This window comes from Pelodiscus sinensis, chromosome 5 (genome assembly GCF_052426305.1).
Source record: "Pelodiscus sinensis isolate ZL-2025 chromosome 5, ASM5242630v1, whole genome shotgun sequence".
Taxonomy (NCBI): domain Eukaryota; kingdom Metazoa; phylum Chordata; order Testudines; family Trionychidae; genus Pelodiscus; species Pelodiscus sinensis.
In genome coordinates, this window is record NC_143056.1 from 39,796,014 (window position 1) to 39,819,620 (window position 23,607).

At 41.3% G+C, this 23,607-nt stretch overlaps 1 protein-coding gene across 3 annotated transcripts in view; it reads right to left on the minus strand.

The window, feature by feature from the left end:
• The window catches only part of NRXN3 (neurexin 3), a 1,560,739-nt gene that overhangs the window by 65,461 nt on the left and 1,471,671 nt on the right, over positions 1-23,607 (minus strand). For all 3 annotated transcript variants that reach the window (XM_089778404.1, XM_089778402.1, XM_089778403.1), the window contains one exon: positions 722-797. In XM_089778404.1, coding sequence (XP_089634530.1) covers positions 722-797 — 76 coding nt within the window. The remainder of the gene's footprint in view (positions 1-721; positions 798-23,607) is intronic.

Consider the following 23,607-nt stretch of genomic DNA (forward strand, 5'->3'; position numbering starts at 1 on the left):
AGTAAAGCCATCAAACCATCAAAATGTATCTGGATCTAAAGGGAGAAGTCAAGTCAGTTTTCAAATGGCTACAGTCCTTTTGACTCTTAATGGATACATTTTGAAGCATCATTGCAGATAACATGGCACAACTTAATACCAATTTTGCATTTACAAAACTAGTATAAATATATTACCATGTTAACTGCATGCAGAATCCCATGGACAAACATATATTTGCAGAATACCCTCCGGATGACGATTAATGAGGATTAAATAATATTGACCATTCATTATTGCTCCACTTTAGTTAGTTTTCTCTCTCTTTCACCCCTCAGCCCCCCACCTTTAATATATACTTTGAACCACATCAATTTCTTGCTCTCCAACACAACAGCACAATGACTGTTACAAATAGGTAGCACAACTGCTAACTAATAATTAATTAGAGGCTGGTTTCAGGAAGTTTGGCTTCCTGCGAAGACAGCTTTCCATTAACTGAGAGGTGATTACACTTCTCTCTTTTGTTATTACCAGCTCCATGGGATCTGATGCTTGGCTGTATTAATTCATATTTTATATACAGTATATATATGTATATTACATATACATATATAGCTATATATATGTATACATTCACACGCGCGCACACACACATACACACACACACACACAAATATGTATGTATTGTTTTTTGCAAATGAAATAAGAAAGCAAGCAAAACAAGACTGACCTGACTTACCTGTACTCGGCTCACATTCAATAAGATCTTCATCATCGCTGGAACATTCAGCTGATGAAACAATGTCATCAGTGGTCTAGCACAGGAAGGAACGGAACAAACAGGAGGAAAGAAAGGAAAAAAAGTGATCAGATGTTTGCTATTCAAAAGATTGTAACAGAGGCAGGTTACCCTCCTATGAAAATATTTTCAGTTGCATCTTGTAAAATACTTGATTTATGATCTGCATTTCAGACATGACTAGTTATAATACACCTTCCATGATGCTTGCTTCCATCCACCGTGCTGCTGAGCATTTCTGGTTTGTACAGACACAGTGTTCCTGCTGTGGTGTTTAACAGACCGGGTTGAACCTTGTGTGTTACTGAACAGACTAGATATACTCAAGTACAACAACTGTTGGGCTCGCAAATGGTTCAGAAACAGACAAAATACCAGGTGTATGCAGTTAGAACATATCTGGTGTTCTGCTGAAATACCACATAGGTCCAGGTAGAAGGTCTCCACTCTGCTGTTCAGCATAGTAGGGACACTGAGATTGAATGCAATTACTGCACAGTTAAACATATTAGATGCATTAAACAGGCACCTCCTGTGCAGCCCCGTGTATCATTTGCCCTCAGAGAACATGCATGCCGTGCTGCTAAGCCATCACTTGTAGGCGGGCAGAGGCACCTGCTGCTCTGCAAATCATTCCAGGAGGAATGCACCTGCTGCACTGGGGAACATTCCAGGTATCCTCAGAGCACAACTTCTGCTCTGCCTAGTGATCCTGGCACAATGCTTCTGTGCCGCTCACTATTTCACAGAAGTCCACAGAGTACAATGTATAGCTTGGTTTGCTAAATGTAGAGGGATGGAGTTGAATGTTAATGGCCCAGCAGCAGTACAGCAGGTGGGCTGGAAGATCTGGCACGGAAAGGCTTAAGGCAAACTAAGACTATTTCTGGCCTTTGTGAGTGTTAGTATAAGTTACTTGCAGTTTCCATCTGGCAATATATATATATATTTTGTGGCTGGTCTAATTAACGAGCAGCATGTATTGCAGTGTGTTGGGGAGAAGCGTAATGGCGTCTCTCCCCAGTAGCAGCTCCTTCATGAAATTGCCGTAATTAGCTGAATTAGTAATGTGGACCATTAGGGAGATTTTGTGGCAGCCTCCGGACACAGGTTATAATGTTCCTGCACACAGTACAAAATTATCCTACCCTCAGCAGTGTCAGCTCAACCCATGCCTGCCGCTGAAACAGTTCCTCTCTCCTGCTCCGTTCTGGCATGGTGCACAAAGCTACAGATTAGACATAGCCATAGGATACTGCAAAGAAATATCCGTGTAAGAACTGTCCTTGCTGGGACTGGCACGAGCTGCTACTTAGCTGATAGACATTCAGGAAGAGGGTAGTTGTCCTCGGGACATTGTATTTAGGTTCCCGGGAGGGGCATATTCCACCTGGGGAGTTCAGGTTACTGCAAACACACTACTTCTCATTCCAGCAAAGGACTCTCCCTCTTCCTCAAAAGAAGCGCTCCCTTTCTTTCCGAGACCCCATAAGATTGTATCACAGGGCTCTTTCTCAAGAGGGCAGCCAGCCCCAGGCACCTTACCCAATTGTTCTTTAACACAGAACGGTCCTGAACTTGTGTCAAGAAACCTCTGCTCCCACACTAGCTTCTGATGTACCTCTGGCCTCTGCATGTGCCATTCTCCCTTTCTGCTTCTTCAGCTGAGACAGAGGGTGGGAGCCAGTAAGGGAGGTAAGGAAGGGAATTCCTGACCTAATCCCTCTTCCTTTTGACTGCAACGTTTCTCTCCATCCCAGAACATCCAAACATTAGACATTAGCCACCCAAAGGCTGTATCCATTGGTCATTTTACTAAGGCTTACATTCATCTAGTAGGGATTTTGCTGGAGGTCCTGTCGAAGATATCAGGCACTTGGTCGCACAAAGCTCTTTCTGAGCTACTGAACAGAACAGGTAACTCTAAGTAGGTCACACCTGCTGTGGTGCTGGAGATACAAGGTCCAACCTAACATTTCTCTGATGTCAGTGAGTTAGTGTTAGCAAGTAGGAGTAAGGGGGTGAAATTAAGATGTAGAAAATCAAGCTGAATATCTATGGGACTCCTATCGAAAATAGCACAGGGATAGTATTGAAAGCCTCATCACATGCATCATTTAATCTTGGACTGGACAGACAGAACAGTAGGAAGCATTTGGAGGGCACAATCCTGCAGTGGCCCCTGTGGGACTGATTACATGGGACCTATGGAGGTGCCACTGTGGACAGCAGCGAAACAGGCATCAGGCCACCTAGTCTATGTCGTGTGTTATATTTGACTATGCAAATGGCCTTCTTAGGACCCAGGCTGAGAAAACAACAGTCTACTTATGACCTTTCTGCTCTGGACTTCAAGAATATCACATGTTATTGTAATATTCTTGAAGGTGATCCAGTAGGTCAGTAGGAGGTACCAAGGTTCTTTCTTTGGCTGAACTGACATCTTTCCATGGGTAAACCTTTTGTTGAAATGCTAGGGCTGATTTCGCATTTGAAGTAAATTGGCTAGAAAGCCTGTCTGTTCAACACAGGGTTATCTGTAACCCCCTCCCGACCATATATATTTTAAGAAGAGTCATTTATTCAAAAAAATACCAAAGCACTTTATAAACACATACAGGAAGCATATTTCCCAGCAGTGAAATGCAGTTGCTTCTGGGATGAAATATGTTAACTCCTTAACTACACTATAAAATAACAAGTGAACAGTAGTGAAGTGAAAATGCTAGAGTGACGTAATTAATCAGACAGACATCCTTACCACTTGCAAAAAGTACCAAAGTATCTTTCTCAGTGTTGTATTTAAAAGAAAGAAGACACGTTCAGAAGTGCTAAAGGTACATGCTAGGGCAGTTGATTGACACAGACTCTGAGGGAATCGCATGACCTACTGGATCACCAACAATTCTTGTAGTCAAATCCAACAGCACAATGCCAGCATGCACTTCCTTCAGCACACATACCCAACAGATGAATCATCCTAGGTAGCAGCAAACTAGAGCAAATGAGACCAGAAAGCCTTGTAGCTGGAATCTGTCACTTCAAGACCATCTCATAAAACCAACATGACTTTCACAGGGTGATGCAGTTCACAAGCTCGCATGGTCAAATGGAAAATAAGCATGAGCCTGTTGGCCAGGAACTCCTGGGTTCTATTATGAGCTCTTTCACCAACTGCTTTGCATGGCCCTAGGCAAAACATTGAACCTCCCTGTGCATCTCTCCCTGTTAGTCAAATGAAGTTGATAATACTAATCTTCTGGAGGATTGGTAATAGAGAGGTAGCCATGTTAGTTTGATCTTGCAAAAGCAAAAGGAAAAACTATGTAGCACTTTAAAGACTAACAAGATGCTTTAATAGGTGAGGAGCTTCCTTTGGTATATATGGTCATGCCAATTCTCTTCCAGAATATGATCTGAGGAAGTGGATCTGGCCCACGAAAGCTCATCACCTATTAAACCATCTTGTTAGTCTTTAAAGTGCTACATAGTTTTTCCTTCTGGAGGATTCTGAGGATTAATTAGTTAATGCCTACCCAGTGCTCTGAAGATGCTAAGTGCTAAGTATAATTATCTACGGACAACAAAACACTTACCACTTCAGGTAGCTAATTACCCCATAAGGGTTTTCTAGTCAAAATGATAACGAACAAGGCATCTCCCTATAAAGTGATGTTTTGTTTGAAAGAGTAATAGAGAGAAAATATTTGCCTTCCCTGTACATTAGCTAAATTCTATATTAAAAAGAATCATTCATGCTATCCTATTTTAAAATATGGATTTCATTTTTTAATTCTGGCATTGAAATTACTTGGCCCTGTATTAAGGGCCATAAAACTAAATATAGGTATTATAATAACTTTCAATAAAAATCTCTCTCTGGCAGGAACCCTTTTTATTCCTTCCCTGAAAGATTTTTTATTGCATTTATATTATTTTTTCTCTCCCTCTCTTCAATGTTTATTGAAATTACCTTGGAATAAAACCAGGGCAGGAGAAAACTCAAAACTCTGCATCTACCCTTGAGGATTTATTTATAGGCATATTTACCCTTCACATTCTCTCAGTTTCACAGAACTGACTCCCCATTCCTCCAATGAATTATTGTTTCTGTAATCACCTGCTTCTAATTATTCACTCCAAGGGCCTCTTCAATCTTGCCTTGGTGATGGTTCTGCATCTTTGTTCATTACTATACATCACTGGTATTGAGAAGGAAGTCTGGCTGGCATGGCAAAGCCTGGTCAAGAAAATTATGTGCCCCTTCTCTCCTCAAATGCAGAAAGCCCCAATTTATGCCCTAGATGCACAACCTTTGCTCCTTTGTTCCTTGCAAACTGGCAGGCTCTGAATACCCACTTCCCGCTCGGCACTAGATGCACAATACTTTTGGTCACCTTGCTCCCTGGGTGCTCCATTATTTGATCGAGATGAAGCATAGGATAAAATAAGCCCTGCCACGAAACAGCTTTATGAAATTATAAATAACGCAACCAAGAATGATGGAGTTCTCATTGCCAATGAGAAAGAAAAGAGAAGAACCCATAAATATTCCCCAAGTTCAACAGACAAACTGTTCCATAGCACTTTCTTGGTGACAGCTTCACTCTTTAAAGGAGAATTACATTCTCTGCCTGCCATTTGCATTTCCCTCCTGCTTGCGTGCCTTACTCTGAGTCCAACACTGTACTCCAAATGCATCTTTCAGTTTCTTCAAATTGGAGAAGCCCAAGTCCCATTGTCACTAAGGAAGCACAACTGATATGTAATCAAGGGATGGTATCAATCCAAAATCCCAGGTCGAAACATTTCTCAAAATTGGAGATATTTGGTTGTAGTGATCTTCACTTTGCATCTTCCTGGTCTCATTATAATGAGCTGACCCAAAGTTCTGTATGTTAACACCCCAGAATAATCATATGCAAATCCAAATGTTGTGGATCAGGTCAAAATCACTCACTATCTCTCTCTTAAACTAGAGTTGCCTAAGCCAGTTCAGATACATTAAAAAGCACCCCAAACCTATCCCTGAATTCAAACCATATGTCTGTGAAATGTTCATGATGTTGACAAAGTCCCATAAATGTCTCCTGAATTAAGTTGCTTGGCTCTCTCCTCTGCTGGTTTGCCACTGTACTTCCAGGCAGTAGTAGTGTTCCATAAGACTGACTGGACTTGGGATAAGTGAGGAAGTCTCTTAATTTCTCATGATAGCCTAGGCTGGTATCATCTCAAGTCTGTATCACACCAAAAAGACTCTGATAACTGCACATAGTCTCCTTAAACATGCTACTAACTTGCTGTCAGACCTGGTAGTCCTCACTTATTAAATGGGAATCCTCACCTATCCTGTCTATGCCATAAGTCTTTTTTTCCTTTATTTGTTTCTAAATTTTCCATTTTGTTTTTGAAAAATTCGTTGGAGATGGTAACATTATCATGTCTGGGAGACTGAACCTGGACCTGCCCAAGCTACTACACCCAGATGGAAATATTTTGTAACGTGAGTGGGGAATATGTGAAATTGGAGCTTGTAATGTGACATGGTAGCAAGAAAGATACTGTAGTTTTGGTCTGTGTGCACCCAGCAGAGGCACCAGATCAAAGGACAGGGTATAGGAGTTGCCTCTGTGCAGTTCAGCTGAGGCTATATATGGAATAATTTAGCTTTCAATTTGTATTAGTTTCAACAGAGCAGCACCAATTTACATCAGCAGAGAACATGGTCCACTAAGCTTAGTCTTGGGCACTTCCATGCCAGTAAGTGCTCACAAGTATTTACGGGGTGTAATAAACATCAAGGAAGAAATGATTTTATGTAGGATGCTCCAACAAGATTGAAATTAAACAAAAGTTAATTTAGGATAACATCCAGAAAAAAAAGTCTTGACAGTGAGCTCTCAGACTATGGAGCAAAAAACGTAGGGAATTGTTGGAAATCAGCAACATTGAGGCCTTGTCTACATTAACCCTGGAAGTTGATTTCAGTTACGTTAGTTAAGTTATGCAAGCTACATATCTAACAACTCACAGCGGTGTCTACACCTTGCTATGTCAGAGGGCGATGCACTCCTGCCAGCATAGCTTTCACCTCTTATTGAAGTGGACAGGAGAGTACTCTCCTATGGACTTATTGTATCTTCACTAAACCCACTAAACTGATACCCACTAGGGATGTTTGGGTATGTCTACACTAGCCACCCTAGTTCCAACTGGAGTGGTTAATGTAGTCATTCGAACTTGCAAATGAAGCCTGGGATTTAAATATCCCGGGCTTCATATGCTTGTTCCCGGGCGCCTCCATTTTTAAATGGCTGGTAGTTCGAACTACCTGCCCGCGGCTACACCCAGCATGGGCTAGGTAGTTCGAATTAAAGCTCCTAATTCAAACTACCATTACTCCTAAATGTGGGTAGTTTTAGGGTGTGCACAGTGAGGTAGAGATGTACATGCTTGTTTTGATTAATTTCCTTGCAGGAATCTCATGTTCAACCACTGTGCTTCTATAGGCCAGTGAAAACAGCGTTTGTACCAGGAGCAATATATCTTGAAAGGCAAGTGACCTAGTGGTTAAAAGTTGTATTAAATATGCCCATCGCTTTTAAAATTGGAGCTCAGTTAACCTTAGTACCCAAAAAACAAACACAGCTTGCACAAGCCCCATTTCTGAGTCTCTCTGGAGCACACCAAATCCAAAACTCTTCAGACCCCACTCCTATCCACTAATACTGTGTCCTTGAACCTCTGCAGGCACAGCTGCCTACAGCTCTCAGTGGCTGTGCTTAACCATTTCTGGCCAATGGGAGCTACAGGAAGCAATGGCCGGCATGTCTCTGTAGCCCACATTGTCTCCTGCAGCTGCCTTTGGCCAAGAACAGCAAACCTCAGATGCTCAATGTAAGCAAACACTTGCAGTCCAACAACGGATTACCCTGACAGGCCGGGTGTGTGCCACAGCGTCCACACATAATTGTAATGCCACTGGACTCAACAGGCTAGCCAAAATGTGTCTGAGAGCCAGATGTGGCCCAAGGGTCATAGTTTGGGGACCCCTGCCTTAAACAAAACAATCACACCAGCCATTCAATCAACAGCATTTGGGCCATTCCAAAAGCAATGAGTAAACGTGTCCAACATGGGTTTTCAGGTGTTTTTCACTTTGAGCAAAGAGGTGTCACTACCAGAGATCTTATTACATAAACAAAGCTATAACCATATGCTTTAGATACAGTCTGCATGGCAGCCAATCAGTGTCCAGCATGCATAGAAAGTTTCATATTAACCTGACTTCGAAAAATCAAACCTACCAAACCAATGACAATCTTCAAATCATCCAAAACCAAAGTCAGCACATTTCTTGGCAATGTGATCCTGGCTGGACACAAGAGAGCAAATTGATTTGCAGTCAAACGAGATCACTAAATAGGGTTCATAATAGATCTATCCACTTTAACAAAAATCATCCATTTGGGCATTATCATGGTAGACAAGAGATTAAATAACCAGTTATGTAGGTTAAAAAAAAGGAGGAAAGTAGCCCCAGCTGCATGTCAAACCCACTAGCATTGGTGATATTGTTTAAAAAGAGCCTTGGCAAGCCGAATTAGCCCTGTGGGAACACAAAACATGCTTCAGCTGAATCAGTAGTTCATTAAGATTGTAAAGCCGGCCTCTTCTTGACCAGATCTGATGCCAAGTACCGGGGACTTCTGTTCCCATCCTTAAGCTGCACAAAGACAATGGGGCTAAAAAAATATCAGTATTTCTGCAGGCTTAAGCCTTTTACCTCTATCGGCTGCTAGTGGGAAGGACGATGGAGTTTGTGGTGGGGAGGAGGGAGGCAGACAAGGGAGAGAAAAGAGGGGAGGATTAATTTGTGTGTTGTTCAAGGCATCCTGACAGAGGAAAGAGGAGTACTGAACCACAGCAGCTTAACCAAACTTCACTGTGCCTTCCCCAAAGCAGGGGGAATGTAATGCTACGTGGTGTTCTGCTGATAAGCAAATCCCTCTAAATCCTTTCAATTTATTTCTTGGCCTGGAGAAATTACATATTATTCAGGAGTTAAATAAAATAAATAAATAAATAAATAAATACAAACACATCTCCAGGAATTGAGATTGGTTGTTTATTGATTACGTGGGAGCATGTGTGCGCGCGCGCGCACACACACACACACACTCTCTCACTCTCGCTATCTGTGTCTCCTGTTTCCTATTAGAGCAGTGGCCAGTAACACTCCATGGGGTTAAAGACCTGCCAGCTTTTCCACTGTGAATCCCTCAATGCAACCTCCAGAGATTTGCAGACATTTAGAATGCTCCTGTAAATTATAAACTCTTGGATAAAACCCCAGAGGATACAATTTCTATATGAGAGGGGAGATGTTTTTTATCCAGTCTCTCCTTCCCATATTTTTAATCCAATCGCTCCTTTCTATATTCATTTGGCTGCTTTTACAGAGATATCTGCAAGATATTTGTAAAATGCTGTTATGTGAGTGTGTTGCTAATGACTCCTTATGAAAAGTGCAATACCTCAGAATGTTCATGATGGAAGAGTTTTTAAAATCTAATTTACTTTGCAATATTTGATGCAGTTTATTTCCTTTTTTTTACCTTGTTTGTGCTTGGGAGTGTGAATCAGCAAGATCAGTAAATTTCACTTTCTCATTATAGTATTAGGCACTAGTCTCATAATGCAGATTATATATATGCTATAAGCAATGGCTCATATTTTTGAAGATGGCTAGGTAAAATTAGGCTGTTCAGGCCTTATTTAGGTGCCTAAATAAGTGCCCTGATTTCCAAAAGTGCCAACCTCACAGGAACTCCCATTGAAATCATTAAGAGCTGTGGGAGCTCAGCACGATTTAAATTCAGACAATTTATTTAGCAGCCCAATTTTAAGGCACCTGTTTATTGAAAATATTGGTCAGAACTGTTTGTAAAGTTTTTTTTTCCCAAAGCTGAACTAAACTTTTCTCCATGTTGGTCCCTAGATTCCCCAGTGGACAACTACAGCCCATCCAAAGGTTCTTTGAAGACTCCCAGATAAATCTACAATGTGCAATATTTCCTTGGAGCATCCAAGAAAAATCAGCATTTTGAACATGACTTCTTAAAGTGTGTCTACACTTCACTGTAACTTGAAATAAGATACGCAATTTGAGCTATGCAAATTGCATATCTAATTTCGAACTAATTTTAAAATAGCTTGTTTCGAAATTTGGTGCTGTTGGCACTGTCTACACAGCGTCAAATTTTGAAATAAACCGCTATTCCGAAACGTCCCTTACTCCTTGTAGAATAAGGTTTACAGGGACATTGGAATAGTGAGCCTGAAATAATGGGCTTCCTGTTAGGACATGGGATTTTGGGATGTTCCGGTATCCCGAAATAGCATTGCAGTGTAGACGTAGCCAACATGTTATGAATGTATTTGACAACAAAGGCTTCAACTTTTTCTTTTAAACAAATAGTGTAATCTATAATCGGGCACTTGGAGCCGGCGTGCTTAGTTTTATATTCCTGGTTCTACCAGAGATTCACTGTATGAGCTCAGGCAAGGCACTTCTCCTCTTTGTATATCTATTTACCCATCTGTAAAAGGAGGATAAAAATTACTTTTATTCCACATAGGTATATTGTTAGTCTTTTTAAGTGGTTTGAAATCTTTAGATCAAAGTGTAAATGCAATGTATCAATAAATTAGCAAAGGGAGATCTGTTTCAGAAAGTTTGGAAATCAGATGATCTGAGAAGCATCATCTGCCCTTTTGAGATTCAGCCTCTAGTAAGAGTGAATGGGCCCTGTTCTTGTGTGTTAGCCCTGCACTTAATAACTGTGTCAGAAGAATATTTCTCATTTACACTCTGCTCCTTTGCTGGAAATCAATATATCGTTTGCTGGCATTCCTCCCTCCCCTTTTCTCCTGGACATCTTTATTTAGCTTGTCTTTTCTTCTCTGGAAGGGAGGGAGCTGTGTTTGATTTTGTTCTGTTATTGATCGGATCATTCTGAGCAAGAAATAAACAACTAAATACAGCACAGTGGCTTTAATGACAATCTTTTAAGACTCAAGATCTCCACGCCATGTTGCTTCCCCTCCTAGCAGGTGCTTTAAAAGAAACAAAATCTATAAACTAAGATTATGATGCAATAAAAAGAAAGAGGCTGCCACACAGGCTATTTAAGCTGCATTTCTTTTTATGTACTCATTAATAAAACCACTTGGGTCCTGTTTCCATTTTTAAATCAGTGCAGATTTCCATTGCCATTGTACTTTGTGCTATCATCTCATATCTTCAAAATAGATAGAGTGGGCTCCAGTTAGAAAACTAACCTCCTGACTACTTGTCATCCTTAAGGAAACTACTGTACTTTTTGTAAGGTGAAGGTCACACCCTGCATTTTTGGCCAAATTCCAAAGTGGGTTACAATTTATGCTCGTTAAATTCTTCTTGCAACTTTCACCAGAAAAGATATTCTTTACTTACATACACTAGACATAGAATTGCTATGCACTGCCTGATAACTGCCATATTCTATAACAGAAATGGCTCTATTTCAGTCTGTGATCTTCTGAGAGTATGTTCAACATGCTTCAGAGGGTGAACCTGACCAGGATTCATCACCAGATTTGGTCTGCTGGTTGGATCATTAGCTTCCCCCACCCACTGAAGTGACCCCTCAAATGATAGATTTTATGATTCTAAGGGATGGAAGGGATGAGAGCAGACTAAAGACAATGGACTTCAGAACACCAGCTTTTAACATACTCAGATAACTGTTAGGTAAACTCCCATGGGAAGAAAATCTAAGGGATAAAGAAGTTCAGGAGAACTGGCAATTTCTAAGGAACAGAATGGCACAATTGCAAACTATCCTGATACGAAGATGGAAAAAATAGTAAGAGACCAATATATCTCAAGTAGGAGCTCTTTAATGACCTGAAAATCAAAAAAGAATTGTACAAAAAGTGGAAAAATGGACCAACTGCTAAGGAGAAGTACAAGAGAACTGTTAGAGCATGCAGAGACAAAATCAGAAAGCCTAAGGCACAAAACGATTTATATCTAGCAAGAAACATAAAAGGCAATAAGAAGAGGTTCTTTAAGCATATTGGGAGCAAGAGAAAGATGAAGTGTAGGTCCTTTACTTAGCAGGGAAGGAGACCTAATGATTGATGTCATCAAGAAGGTTGAGGTATTTAACATCTATTTTGCTACGGTCCCCACTAAAAAGATTAAAGGTGACATGATACACCACACAATTAAAATTAACAATAAAGAGGAAGGAATGGAAGCCAGAGCATAGAAGGAATAGATTAAAGACTATTTAGATAAGTTAGAAGTGATGAAGTCAGCAGGGCCTGGTAAAATTCACCCTAGGATATTTAAAGAATCCAGCAATCTTGGAACAGTTAGCAATTTTCTTTGAGAACTCCTGGAGGATGAGTGAAGTTCAAAAATACTGGAGAAGGGTAAACATTGCACTTATCTTTAAAAAGTGAAACAAATGTAGGGAATTACAGACCATTCAGCCTAACTTTGATATCTGGAAAGATATACTGAAGCAAATTATTAATCAATTTGTAAGCACCAAGAGACTAACAAGATTATAAGAAATGGCCAGCATGCATTTGTCAAGAACAAATCATGCCAAACCAACTTAGTTTCTTTCCTTGACAAGGTCACTGGCCCAGTAAATGTGAGGAAAGCAGTACATGTAATATATCTTGATTTTATAATAAGACTTCTGACACATGGAGGTCCCATAAGTAAATTAGGAAAATGTGGTCTAATTCCATATTCAAAGAGTAGTTGTCAATGATTCACTGTCAAATTTGGAGGGAGTGTCTAGTGCGGTTGCACAGGGGTCAGTCGTGGGTCTGATATTATTCAGTATTTTCACTGATGACTTGCATAAAGGACTAAAATCATGCTTTTAAAGTTTGTGGATAACACCAAATGGGGCAGGGATGCTAGCACTTCAGAGAACTGGATTAGAATTCAAAACAACCTTGATAAATTAGAAAATTGCTCGGAAATCAACAAGACAAAATTCAACAAAGACAATAGCAACATTACACTTAAGAAGGAAAAAAATCAGATGTGCAACATAAATTGGGCATAATTGAGTGAGTGATACTATCACTGAAAAAGGATTGTACACATAGCACAAGTGTGAAACCCAAATGAAAGAAAGGTTCTGGTGCCAGGGGAGGCTGTCGGGAGGAGCAGGCCAGGCCCAGATAATAGTGGATCAGAAACTGAATTCGTTTAAAATGTTATGCAATTGTGGAAAAGGCTAATATTCTTGCGCAAGAACACTGACGTTCTAATGTGTGAAATCAGTGCTTCTTGCACAAGAACTATGATGCTCCTGCTCAGGAATAAGCCCTCTTGTGCAATTGTTCTTGTGCAAGAGGCCAGTGTAGACAGGCAACATGAATTTCTTGTGCAAGAAAGCCCTATGGCTAAAATGGCCATCAGAGCTTTCTTGCTCAAGAGAGCATCTACACTGGCACGGATGCTTTTGCGCAAAAGCACATGCCAGTGTAGATGCTCTCTTGCACAAATACTTTAACGCAAAAACTCTTGCGTTAAAAGTATTTGTGCAAAATCTTGCCAGTGTAGACATAGGCGAGGTGAATGTCCTGCTGTAGCACACACTGGTGAGTCCTAAGCTAGAAATGCTGCATCTAGTTCTAGATGCCATGCTTTAGGAAAGATGTGGGTAAACTGGAGAGACTCCAGAGGGGAGCAACAAACATGAAAACCCGCCCTATGAAGAAAGAGTAGAAAAATTAAAATATTTACTCTTGAGGAAGGAATACTGAGGAGGGACCTGTTAACCATCTTCAAATATGTTAAGGATTGTTATGAAGAGGTTTGTGACCAATTGTTCTCTGTGACCACTGAAGGTAGGACAAGAAGCAATTGGCTTAATCTGCAGCAACGGAGATTTAGGTTAGAGGAAATGTGTAACTATAAGGGTGCATCTAGACTGGCAATTTCTAATGTCAAAATAACTTTGCTGTGTAGACATACCCATAGTGCCTGGGGGACTATTAGTACCTTAATAGGCAAATACAAACTACAGCTCCTTGTTCCAAAGAGCTCAAAATAAAAGTTAGACACAACATATCAAGGGATGACAGTAAACAGAAAGATTGGGTGAGGTTGTGGTCCTTGCCAAGTAGGATACAGGTTGTGAGGGACCTGATTATCTGATCAGATATTGCAGGATTCAGGACATTGGATTAGATGGACCAGTGATCTAGTGCCTTATCAGAGGAACCAGGATACCAAACTAGGTGGGCCTTTAGTCAGAGCTCCTTTGATAACCCCAGGGTTTCCTGTAGATTTTGTAAAATAGTTAACAGAAGATTGAGAGAGGGGATTGGATAAGGTGATAGCATCCTGTCCTATCAGCTGAATTATTTTTTAAAAAATGGAATTTATTCTGTTTTCTTTCCATGGGGGCTTCTGAACTTGCCTTGTCCCCATTCCTATTTTCATATCTGACAATTTGCCCTCTTTCCTTTAATAAAGGCATCTGAGAATAGAGAACCAGTGTTCTCTGAGCATGCACCTTCCAGTTGCCAACAAGCATAATGTCTGGCTTGGATGCAGGCCAGCATAAATGCCTGGGGGCTACAGAGCTTTGAAGCAAAGGGAGACCAGAGAAGTCAAATATGAAAATCAAAGTTTTGCAGTCCTACAACCAACAGAGAAATGGGCAAAATGAGAAGTGTAAGATCCCCAGGAGAGGGAAGGCAAACTGTTTAGTTACTTTGTTGGGGTTTGTGCATTTTTGTTTGCAACAAGTGGCTTTCATGAGGTTAAAAAGAGTTTTTAGGCTAGCTATTAACCAACCCTGCCCATTCTGTCAAAGGATTAATCGGGTCATTGAGTTTAAAGCTAGATGGGCCTGTTAAATCATTTATTCTGACCAGCTGCATAAGACAGGCCATTAAATTTCACTCTGATACCCCTCTGTTGAACCCAACAATGATAGTTACACTAAAGCATTTCAGATCTGAGGAGACTAACCTGGCAGCCATTTAACAGGAGAGACTGAGGTGCCATCAATGCCTGAGACCCCTGTAGTGGTAGGAAATGGATAAGGGGAAATATACCCACATGATGCTAGCAGGTGATACTTGCTGCATACTGCAGTGGAAGATGAAAACTTCTAGGGTGTGTCTAGACTGGAAAGATTTTGCGCAAAAGCAAATGCTTTTGCACAAAAACTTACCAGCTGTCTACACTGGCTGCTTGAATTTGTGCAAGAGCACTGACGTTCTAATGTAAGAATTCAGTGCTTCTTGCGCAAATACTTTGACGCTCCCGTTCAGGGATAAGCCCTCTTGCGCAAGAATACTTGCGCAAGAGAGCCAGTGTAGACAGGCACCTTAATTTTTTGTGCAAGAAAGCCCGATGGCTAAAATGGCTATTGGAACTTTCTTGCGCAAAAGCGCGTCTAGATTGGCACGGATGTTTTTGCGCAAAAGCATCCATTCTAATCTAGACGCTCTTTTGTGGAAATACTTTTAATGGAAAAGCTTTTCAGTTAAAAGTATTTCCTCAAAATCATGCCAGTCTAGACGCAGCCTAAGGGTAGTGAAGTTCTGGAACAGGCTTCCAAGGGAAGTTACAGAATACCGTATTTTCCAGCGTATAAGACGACTTTTTATACTAAAAAAATATCCCCCCAAAATCGGGGGTCGTCTTATACGCCGTGTATAAACATACTGTAGCTTCAGCTACATACAGAACGTCCCTGTGCTGATACTGTATGTACCGCGCTGAACCAATCCCGGCAAGCGGTGTATTCTATTAATGCATACAAAGCCTGCTCGGATTGGCTGAGTCAGAGAGGTGGGCTATTACAACCTTTGCCAATCCAAGCAGGCTTTGTATGCAATAGAATACACCGCTTGCCGGGATTGGCTCAGCGCGGTACATACAGCATCAGCACAGGGACGTTCTGTATGTAGCCGAAGCTACTGTACTGTATTACCGCACATCCAGCGGCCTAAAAGATTAGGGACGTTCTGTAAGTGGATGTACAACAAATGGCTGGTAGAAAAGACCTCATCATGGCTCCAGCAAGAAGAAGGAAATTTGAAGCCAGTTTCAAGCTGAAAGTTGTAAACTTTGCCAAGGAACATAATAACTGTGCTGCTGCAAGTCAATATGGAGTAACAGAAAAGATGGTCCGAGACTGGAAAGCAAATGAAGATGCATTAAAGAGTATGCCAAGTAGTAAGTGTGCATTAAGAAAAGGCACCCCACATTGGTCAGAACTTGAAAAGCACGTAGCAGACATGGTGCATGAGCATCGTCAAAATGGTTATGTAGTGACACGAAACAAAATACGTATGTTTGCACTTCAGTGGGCCAAATCTAACCCAGATCACAGCAAAGGATTTAAGGCCACTGTATCCTGGTGTACTAGGTTCTTGGAAAGGCATAATCTGGTACTGAGGCAAAAGACCAAAATTGCACAAAAATTACCTGCAGATCTCGATGGCAAAGTAAGTCTTTTCCATCGATATGTATTACAACAGTGCAAGAAACATAGCTATGCGTTAAGTCAGATCGGAAATATGGATGAAACTCTTATGAATTTCGATATGGTTGGAAATAAAACTGTTAATCCAAAAGGTGCAAAAACAGTGTTAATTAAAACAACAGGACATGAGAAGTCCAGTTTTACAGTGGTACTAGCACGTACAGCTGATGGCGCCAAACTAAGACCAATGATTATTTTTAAAAGAAAAACAATGCCGAAAATCAAGTTCCCTGTTGGAGTTTTTGTACATGTGAATGAAAAAGGCTGCATGGATGAAGAAGGGGTAAAGCTATGGCTTGATAATGTATGGAGTAGGCGACCAGGTGGACTTCGTCAAGAACATAGCCTACTGGTGTGGGATATGTTCAGGGCTCATTTAACTACCAGCACAAAGAAAAGGCTGGCAAGAATAAACACAGATGCGGCAGTTATTCCTGCAGGATTGACATCATTGGTACAGCCACTGGATGTGTGCCTAAACAAGTCATTTAAAGATCGCATTCGAGAACAGTGGAATGAGTGGATGGTTAGCGGCGAAAAGTCATTCACAAAAGGAGGAAACATGCGTGCGCCACAATTGGATGTTTTGTGTAACTTTGTCATAAAAGCCTGGAATGATATTGATGCAGAAACAGTAATCAAGTCTTTCAAGAAGTGTGGCATATCAAATTCTTTGGATGGTATGGAGGACGACTTCTTGTGCAAGATGAAGGGGAAGCCGAAGCTGAAGCCACACCATCTGATTCGGAATTAGATCCATATGATGACTGTCTTACAAATGTACCACAAGATGTCATTGATGAACTTATGATGTCAGAGGATGAACATGATGAGGATTTTGAAGGATTTTAAGTACCGGTAAGTCAAAACCATTTTAATTAAAATTATTTAAATCAAATCTGATGTTATTAAATGGTGTTGCCTCGGAAGGGGGGGTAGTCTTATACGGCGAGTATAGGCCAAAACCTATGTTTTAACTGGAAAATTAGGGGGTCGTCTTATACGCCCAGTCGCCTTATACGCCGGAAAATACGGTACCTGGCATTGGATACTTTAAGAACAGATGGGGATGGTCTAGGTTTACTTGTTCCTTCCTCAGGTTAGAAGGCTGGACTTGAAAGCATCTTGAGGTTCAGCCCTACATTTTTATGTTTCTATGATGAATTATCATAGAAAACTATCCTAGATGAAACAGGAATTTGTGGGTGATTCATTGTAGATCCCTTAATCCAGGTCACCCAAAGGAAATAGAGGTTCCGCTGTCTAGACGATTTTACATAAACACTTCAGTGGTGGGATATTTTATTATTTTATTCATAAAGTAACCATAAATGTAATGGCTTTGCATAAATGTGCCTTAAAATGGCTTTGCAATTATAGCATTTACAAGTACCTCCTAGTTCAATAAAGTAACATCTATCTTTGAATAGTCACATTAATGCACTAGACTGCTCTTTCCAGACTTAAATCTTAGCTAAACATTGTGCTGTTAATATTCCTCATCATTCCTTAGACTTCTTTCTTTTTCTCTGCATGCATTAACACACTCCTGGGGAATGGCATTTAAATACTGCTACTCACTGGGCACACACATTAACACACAAGATGAGTCTCCAAACCTTTAAATGCAGAATAAATATATATTCAATTATAAATACTTTTGCACACTGGATACACATTAAAAGTGGAACTAGACCTTTACAGCTCACATCCACATTAACACACAAGACTAGCTGGTAAATAACTACACGTACAGCATATCCATTTTAAAAGTTCATAAACAGCTGTAGCATATTAACATTCAAAAAGAGGTCTAGATCTTAAATATTTCCTATTTGCACAACATAGCATACACATTAATACTCAGGGTTAGTCTGCAAAGGGCTGATTTTCAGAGCTACTGCACAACTGCAGTGTCCCTCAGCTAGGCTATGTCTATACTACCAGGTTATTTCAAAATAAGTTATTTTGAACTAACTCCCGAAATAACTATTTCAAAATTAAGTTTATTCCTTTTGTGTACATTTACACAGCAGTGTTATTTCAGAATAACTGACATTTATTCTGAAATAACATAGTTGGCATCTACACTAAAAGCAGTTATTAAATGTTGAAATAATGCCGAGCTGGAGGACTTCTTACTCTGACTCCTGTAGCCCTCATTTTATGAGGAGTAATGGAAGTCAGAGGAAGAGTGCTCTAACTCGGACTTTCTGCTGTGTAGATAGCACCAAAAAGCCAAAATAAGCTATTTCGACTTAAGCTACGTAATTAATGTAGCTCAAGTTGTGTAGCTTATTTTGGCCGTAGCCCTGCTGTGTAGATGTGCCCACATGGCTTATTTCAGCTTTTTGGTGCTGTCTATATTGCAGGAAGTCTGAGAAAGAGCACTCTTCCTCTGACTTCACTTGCTCCTCGTAAAATGAGGGTTAGAGGAGTCGGAGTAAGAAGTCCTCCAGCTGAACATTATCTTGAAATTACTGCTTGCAGTGTAGACATCAGTTATTCCAAAATAACATTGCTGTGTAGAAGTACCCCTAAAGTGCTCTCTGAAAAATCAGGATGTAAATATCTATTCACTATCTGCATATTTCTACATCTGATTTATATTTCAACATTGAACAGACAAAAAACAATGTATTGTCAAAACAGTCATGTGAGATAGGGAATTAGAATTATACCCATTTTAAAAGTGGGGAACTGAGCCACAGAGTGGTTCAATGTTTTATATAAAGTCATGCAGGAAATCTGTGTCAGAGCTAAGAACTGAACTCAGAACTCTTGACTATCAGCAAAGTCCCTTAACCAAAAAGACGAATGATCCTTCCTCTTTTAGAATATGGTACTAATTACCAAAGACAGCTAGTCTTCCATTACTTGTAAAAAGGCCATGTTGTACATATAACGGGACACTATCATGGTGAAATCTAAATACGTTTTAACAATGACTTAAAAATAGTCCCAGGTTTTTGTCTTGGAGCCCCTAAAGCTTCTTTTGCTTTTAGAACTATGTTTTCCTATTACAAAAATATTTCCCCCCTTGTTGGTATGTGAAGGGACTAACAAGAGGGGAAACTCTTATTATAGAGAAACTTGATTTTGCATTATGTACTGTCAAATGAAGAAAGAAAGAAAGAAAGTTCTATGAATCTTAGGAGCTACCTGTAACAAAAGTAATTACAAACTTTGTAGACGTGTAATTTTTAAGTTTACATTTCAATATCCTCAACTACTCTCTAAACTACAAAACATACCAGGGCTAATCTTCAAATAGTTGCATATGTAACCTACATAGGGTTGCAAGGTGTCCGGTATTGTACCGGACAGTCCGGTATTTGCACTCTCTATCCAGTAAAAAAAACAGAAAATACCGGACACATGCAATGTCCGGTATTTTCTGATTTTTCCGGCTGCACACCAGGCGGAAGCCTGGCGTGGGTGGGGGAGTGGCTAGGAGGCCCAGCTGGGAGGCGGGGCCGCGATTGCTGCCAGGAGTCCTCAGTTGGTTGAGTGTGAGGAGGAGGGTAAGCCTCCTCCTCACTCGTGCGTCGCTGGGAGCCTCCTGGGACAGGCAGCAAGTGCCCAGGTCAGTCCCGCTCCCCGCCGGCCAATTTGCTCACCCTCCCCCTTCCCAGCTGGCAGGTTCTCCTACACTTCCCCTCCTGATCTTCCCCGGCCTCCCCCAGCTCTGCTTCCCGCCGACCTGGTCCTCTTCCTTGCCTCCCCCGGCCAGCGCAGCTGCATCTCTCCCCTTCCTCCCAGCCCCCCCTTCCTCCCGGCCAGTGCCGCTGCACCCGCCCCCCGCCAGCTCTGCTTCCCGCTCCCCCTTCCTCCCAGCCACCCTCACGGCTCCCGATCCCCCTCAGCTGTGCTTCCCGCCCCCCCCCCCCTTACTCCTGGCCAGCCCCGCCCCCTTCCAGCCAGTCCCCCCTCTCCCGATATCCCATGGCCAGCCCCGTTCCACCCAACCCCCCAATGAAGCGTGTTCGGGTTTTTTTTTTTTTTTTTTTAATGATTACCTGGTAACCGCTAGCAGTGATCCAGGTTTTCTGAGGTTTTTTTTTTTTTGCTCAATAGCTTTGGTCCCCCATCTTCTTTTCCTTCAACAACATTTTTTCCCAGTGGTTTTTTGGTGGTGGGGGGTTCGGTATTTTTCTTTCAGCCATCTGGCAACTCTACCTACACACCTATGGGATGTGGGTCACTGTTCCATGTAGAGGCACTTAGGGTACGTCTAGACTACATACCTGTCGCCAGAGGCATGTAGATTAGGCTACCAGACATAGTAAAATGAAGCGGCGATTTAAATAATCGCCGCTTCATTTAAATTTACATGGCTGCCGCTCTGAGCCGACAAACAGCTGATCAGCTGTTTGTCGGCTCAGCGCGATAGTCTGGACGCGCGGGTGGCGACATCAAAGGTATTTGTCGACCACCCAGGTAAACCTCATCCCAGGTGACAGAGGCATGTAGTCTAGACGTACCCTAAGACTGCTCAGAGTGAGACATAAGAACAAGTGAGCTCTACAGCCTGAGCTGAGAGCCAGCTGGCTTTATAGCTCAAGATGTAAAGGCTCCTACATTAACCTCCAGAGGTCCCACATTCGAATCTGTCTGCTGATCTGTTGAGCAAATATGCACCCACTGTGCTATGAAGATACTAGGTCTACTAAGCATGGCTGAAGCACCAGATCGATCAGTCAAGATAACTTCAAACTCCTGAGCTGCTGAACATACTGAATACCTCCCTGTTACACTTCAGTTGAACATCAATTAAATGCCACAACAAGAGGTCCAAGCAGTGAACGGTTGTCATACAAGCTAATTCTGCCATTGGGCAAACAAACTCCTGTGGACAGCCGGCCACAGTGAACATTTATCCTGCTGGGTTCCTCTGCGGCCCCCGCTTAATCAGAACATTTGCTCCCTGTTATGGTTAACAAGGCCATTTTCCTTGCTTATTTATTTAGTTCTCCGTGGGATTTGATTAGCTATAGTAAAGACAAATCAGTCTTTTCTGTGTGTCTGAAAATGAAAAAAAAAAACATAAAAAAGAATGAAGTTGGTTTTAACGGCCCAGTAGACGCTCAGCTGGAATGCACTTTACTGAGAGTTAGACAAAAGGAACTCAGGCAGCTTTAAACACCATCTGGAACATGCTGAGCTTGTCTGAGCTTTTACCTGTTTAAAGGAGGGGGGGGGGAAATAGCTCAAAATACACCCAGTGAAGATGCTTACAGACTCTTTGGAGATCTGTTTATCATGGCATCAAAGTCCTTTGAAGTATTATCTTCATCCCCTTCCAATATCAATTCTGAGAGGCAACGTGTGACAAGGACACAAGACAAGGGTCATCAGGATTGTAGGACAAGAAGCTGTAAAACGTATGGTAATAATTTTCCCTAGCATCAGTAGATTACCTAAAGTTTCCTCTAAATTCAGCTTTGGGAGGGAACCTTTCTGATGTCTTAATTTGCAGTAAGGACAGTGTCAGCGTGAGAGATTTGTGTCGGGTATGAACTGAAGAAACCTCCCTCAGAATGAGTTTGTTTGAGTGATACAGACAGACTGTTATTTGAAGATAAAATACTTTCTGATCCAGGTCTTGAAAATAAACCAAAGTAGTTGGAATCTCAGAGGAAATGATCCTATTTTTTCTACATACAGCCCCGGTGCAGGCTGGGATAGGGCAATCTCAGAGACTTTAGTCAGAGCCAGGAATACAATGGGCTCCTCCCTATCTTTCTGCGAGGCAAACATGAGCAGGACACAGAAGCTCCTAAATCATGATTCATTTTGGCGCTCCTCTTTTGCACTAACATAACAATAGCTACAAAACCTCAAGTGATTCTGTAAGGTCTCTTCAGAAGTCAGTGCATATAACTCACTGACCATTTTCTTACACCTTCTCTCCTCAGCAATACCACTGGTGTCGCTCCTCTGGTGGTAGCAAGCACAGGAGGGCTAATTTAGACAAAGGACTGATGGCCACTGGCATTTTTAACACCAGGTCTTTTAGATTTATTTCAAGCAGAGTTAGAGGACACTATAGTTAAAACTCCTGCACCTTGTCAACACTACAGTTCCCATAGATGCTATTGACTAGGTAACTTCACAACTGCAAAGGTAGGACATTTTAAGAAAGAGAAACAGGCCAGGCAGTTTATATCTCAATTCTCAGGCAAAGAAATGCCAGCATTTTTTAATACATCTAGGTAGTGAGGTGGTATTGTCAGATGGTTTGCTTTATAGATACAAAGATTTTAAGTTCAGAAGGAACCATTATGAATATCTGTCTACTCTGAGCTACTGGATAACACAGTGCAGAATATTCCATGAAATTATAGCAGAAGAGCTGACACTCATGATAGCTGGTTTCTGTCCCTGGCTCTGCTACTGACTTGCTGTGTAACTTTAAACAAATCGCTAAGCTTGCCAGCCTATCCACCATGCCAGTTTAGCCATTGTTAAGGCAGAGATAATAGACACCTCCAGTGGCGAAGAGTATGTAAAGCATTTTGAGAATGCTGTAAAGAAGATGCTGTATAATGACAAGTATTAGAAGTAAAATATAGTGATTGCATCTAATTAGTCTTATTTTGTGAATTGCAATACTACCATTATCTAACACTGGGCAAAACAAAAATCTGATCTCTTGAGACATTTAAAACTAAACTAGACAATTGGGGCAGACTAGCTAAAGTCTAATAAGTGATTTTCTCTCTCTAGTGTCTGTGAAAAAGAAAAGCAGCAATGCAAAGATTGGTACATTTCTAACGACTGGAGTTCTTGCATAGTGAAGAAAGCATCTCTCCACATGGCCTCAATAGGAAGAAGCCTGCAGCCTATGTCTGCAAAAATAAACTGCAGCAAAACTTACACAGCCCATAGCCAAAGTCAAATGACACACAATAAGCTACTCAGCCATAACAGATGGCCAGCCCTTTTCCAATCAAATAGCAAAGTTTTCAACCAGGTGATCCAGCTTTTCCAACAGGCACAGGGAAAGGTGAGCCAGGAAATGTGCGCACCATGCAGTTTTGAATATCAGCACCCCCAGAGAGAATTAAACAAATTGTATGGCAGATCCCAGGTTTCTCCCCTCTACCTAAGTCTCCAGACTACAACGATATGCAAATGAGTGAAACAAAGGCTACAATTAACACCATAGAGTTGCCGACAGATGTCACTTTGTTAATTTCCATTCATTGGCTCCCTGCTACTTCACCAACATATTATATA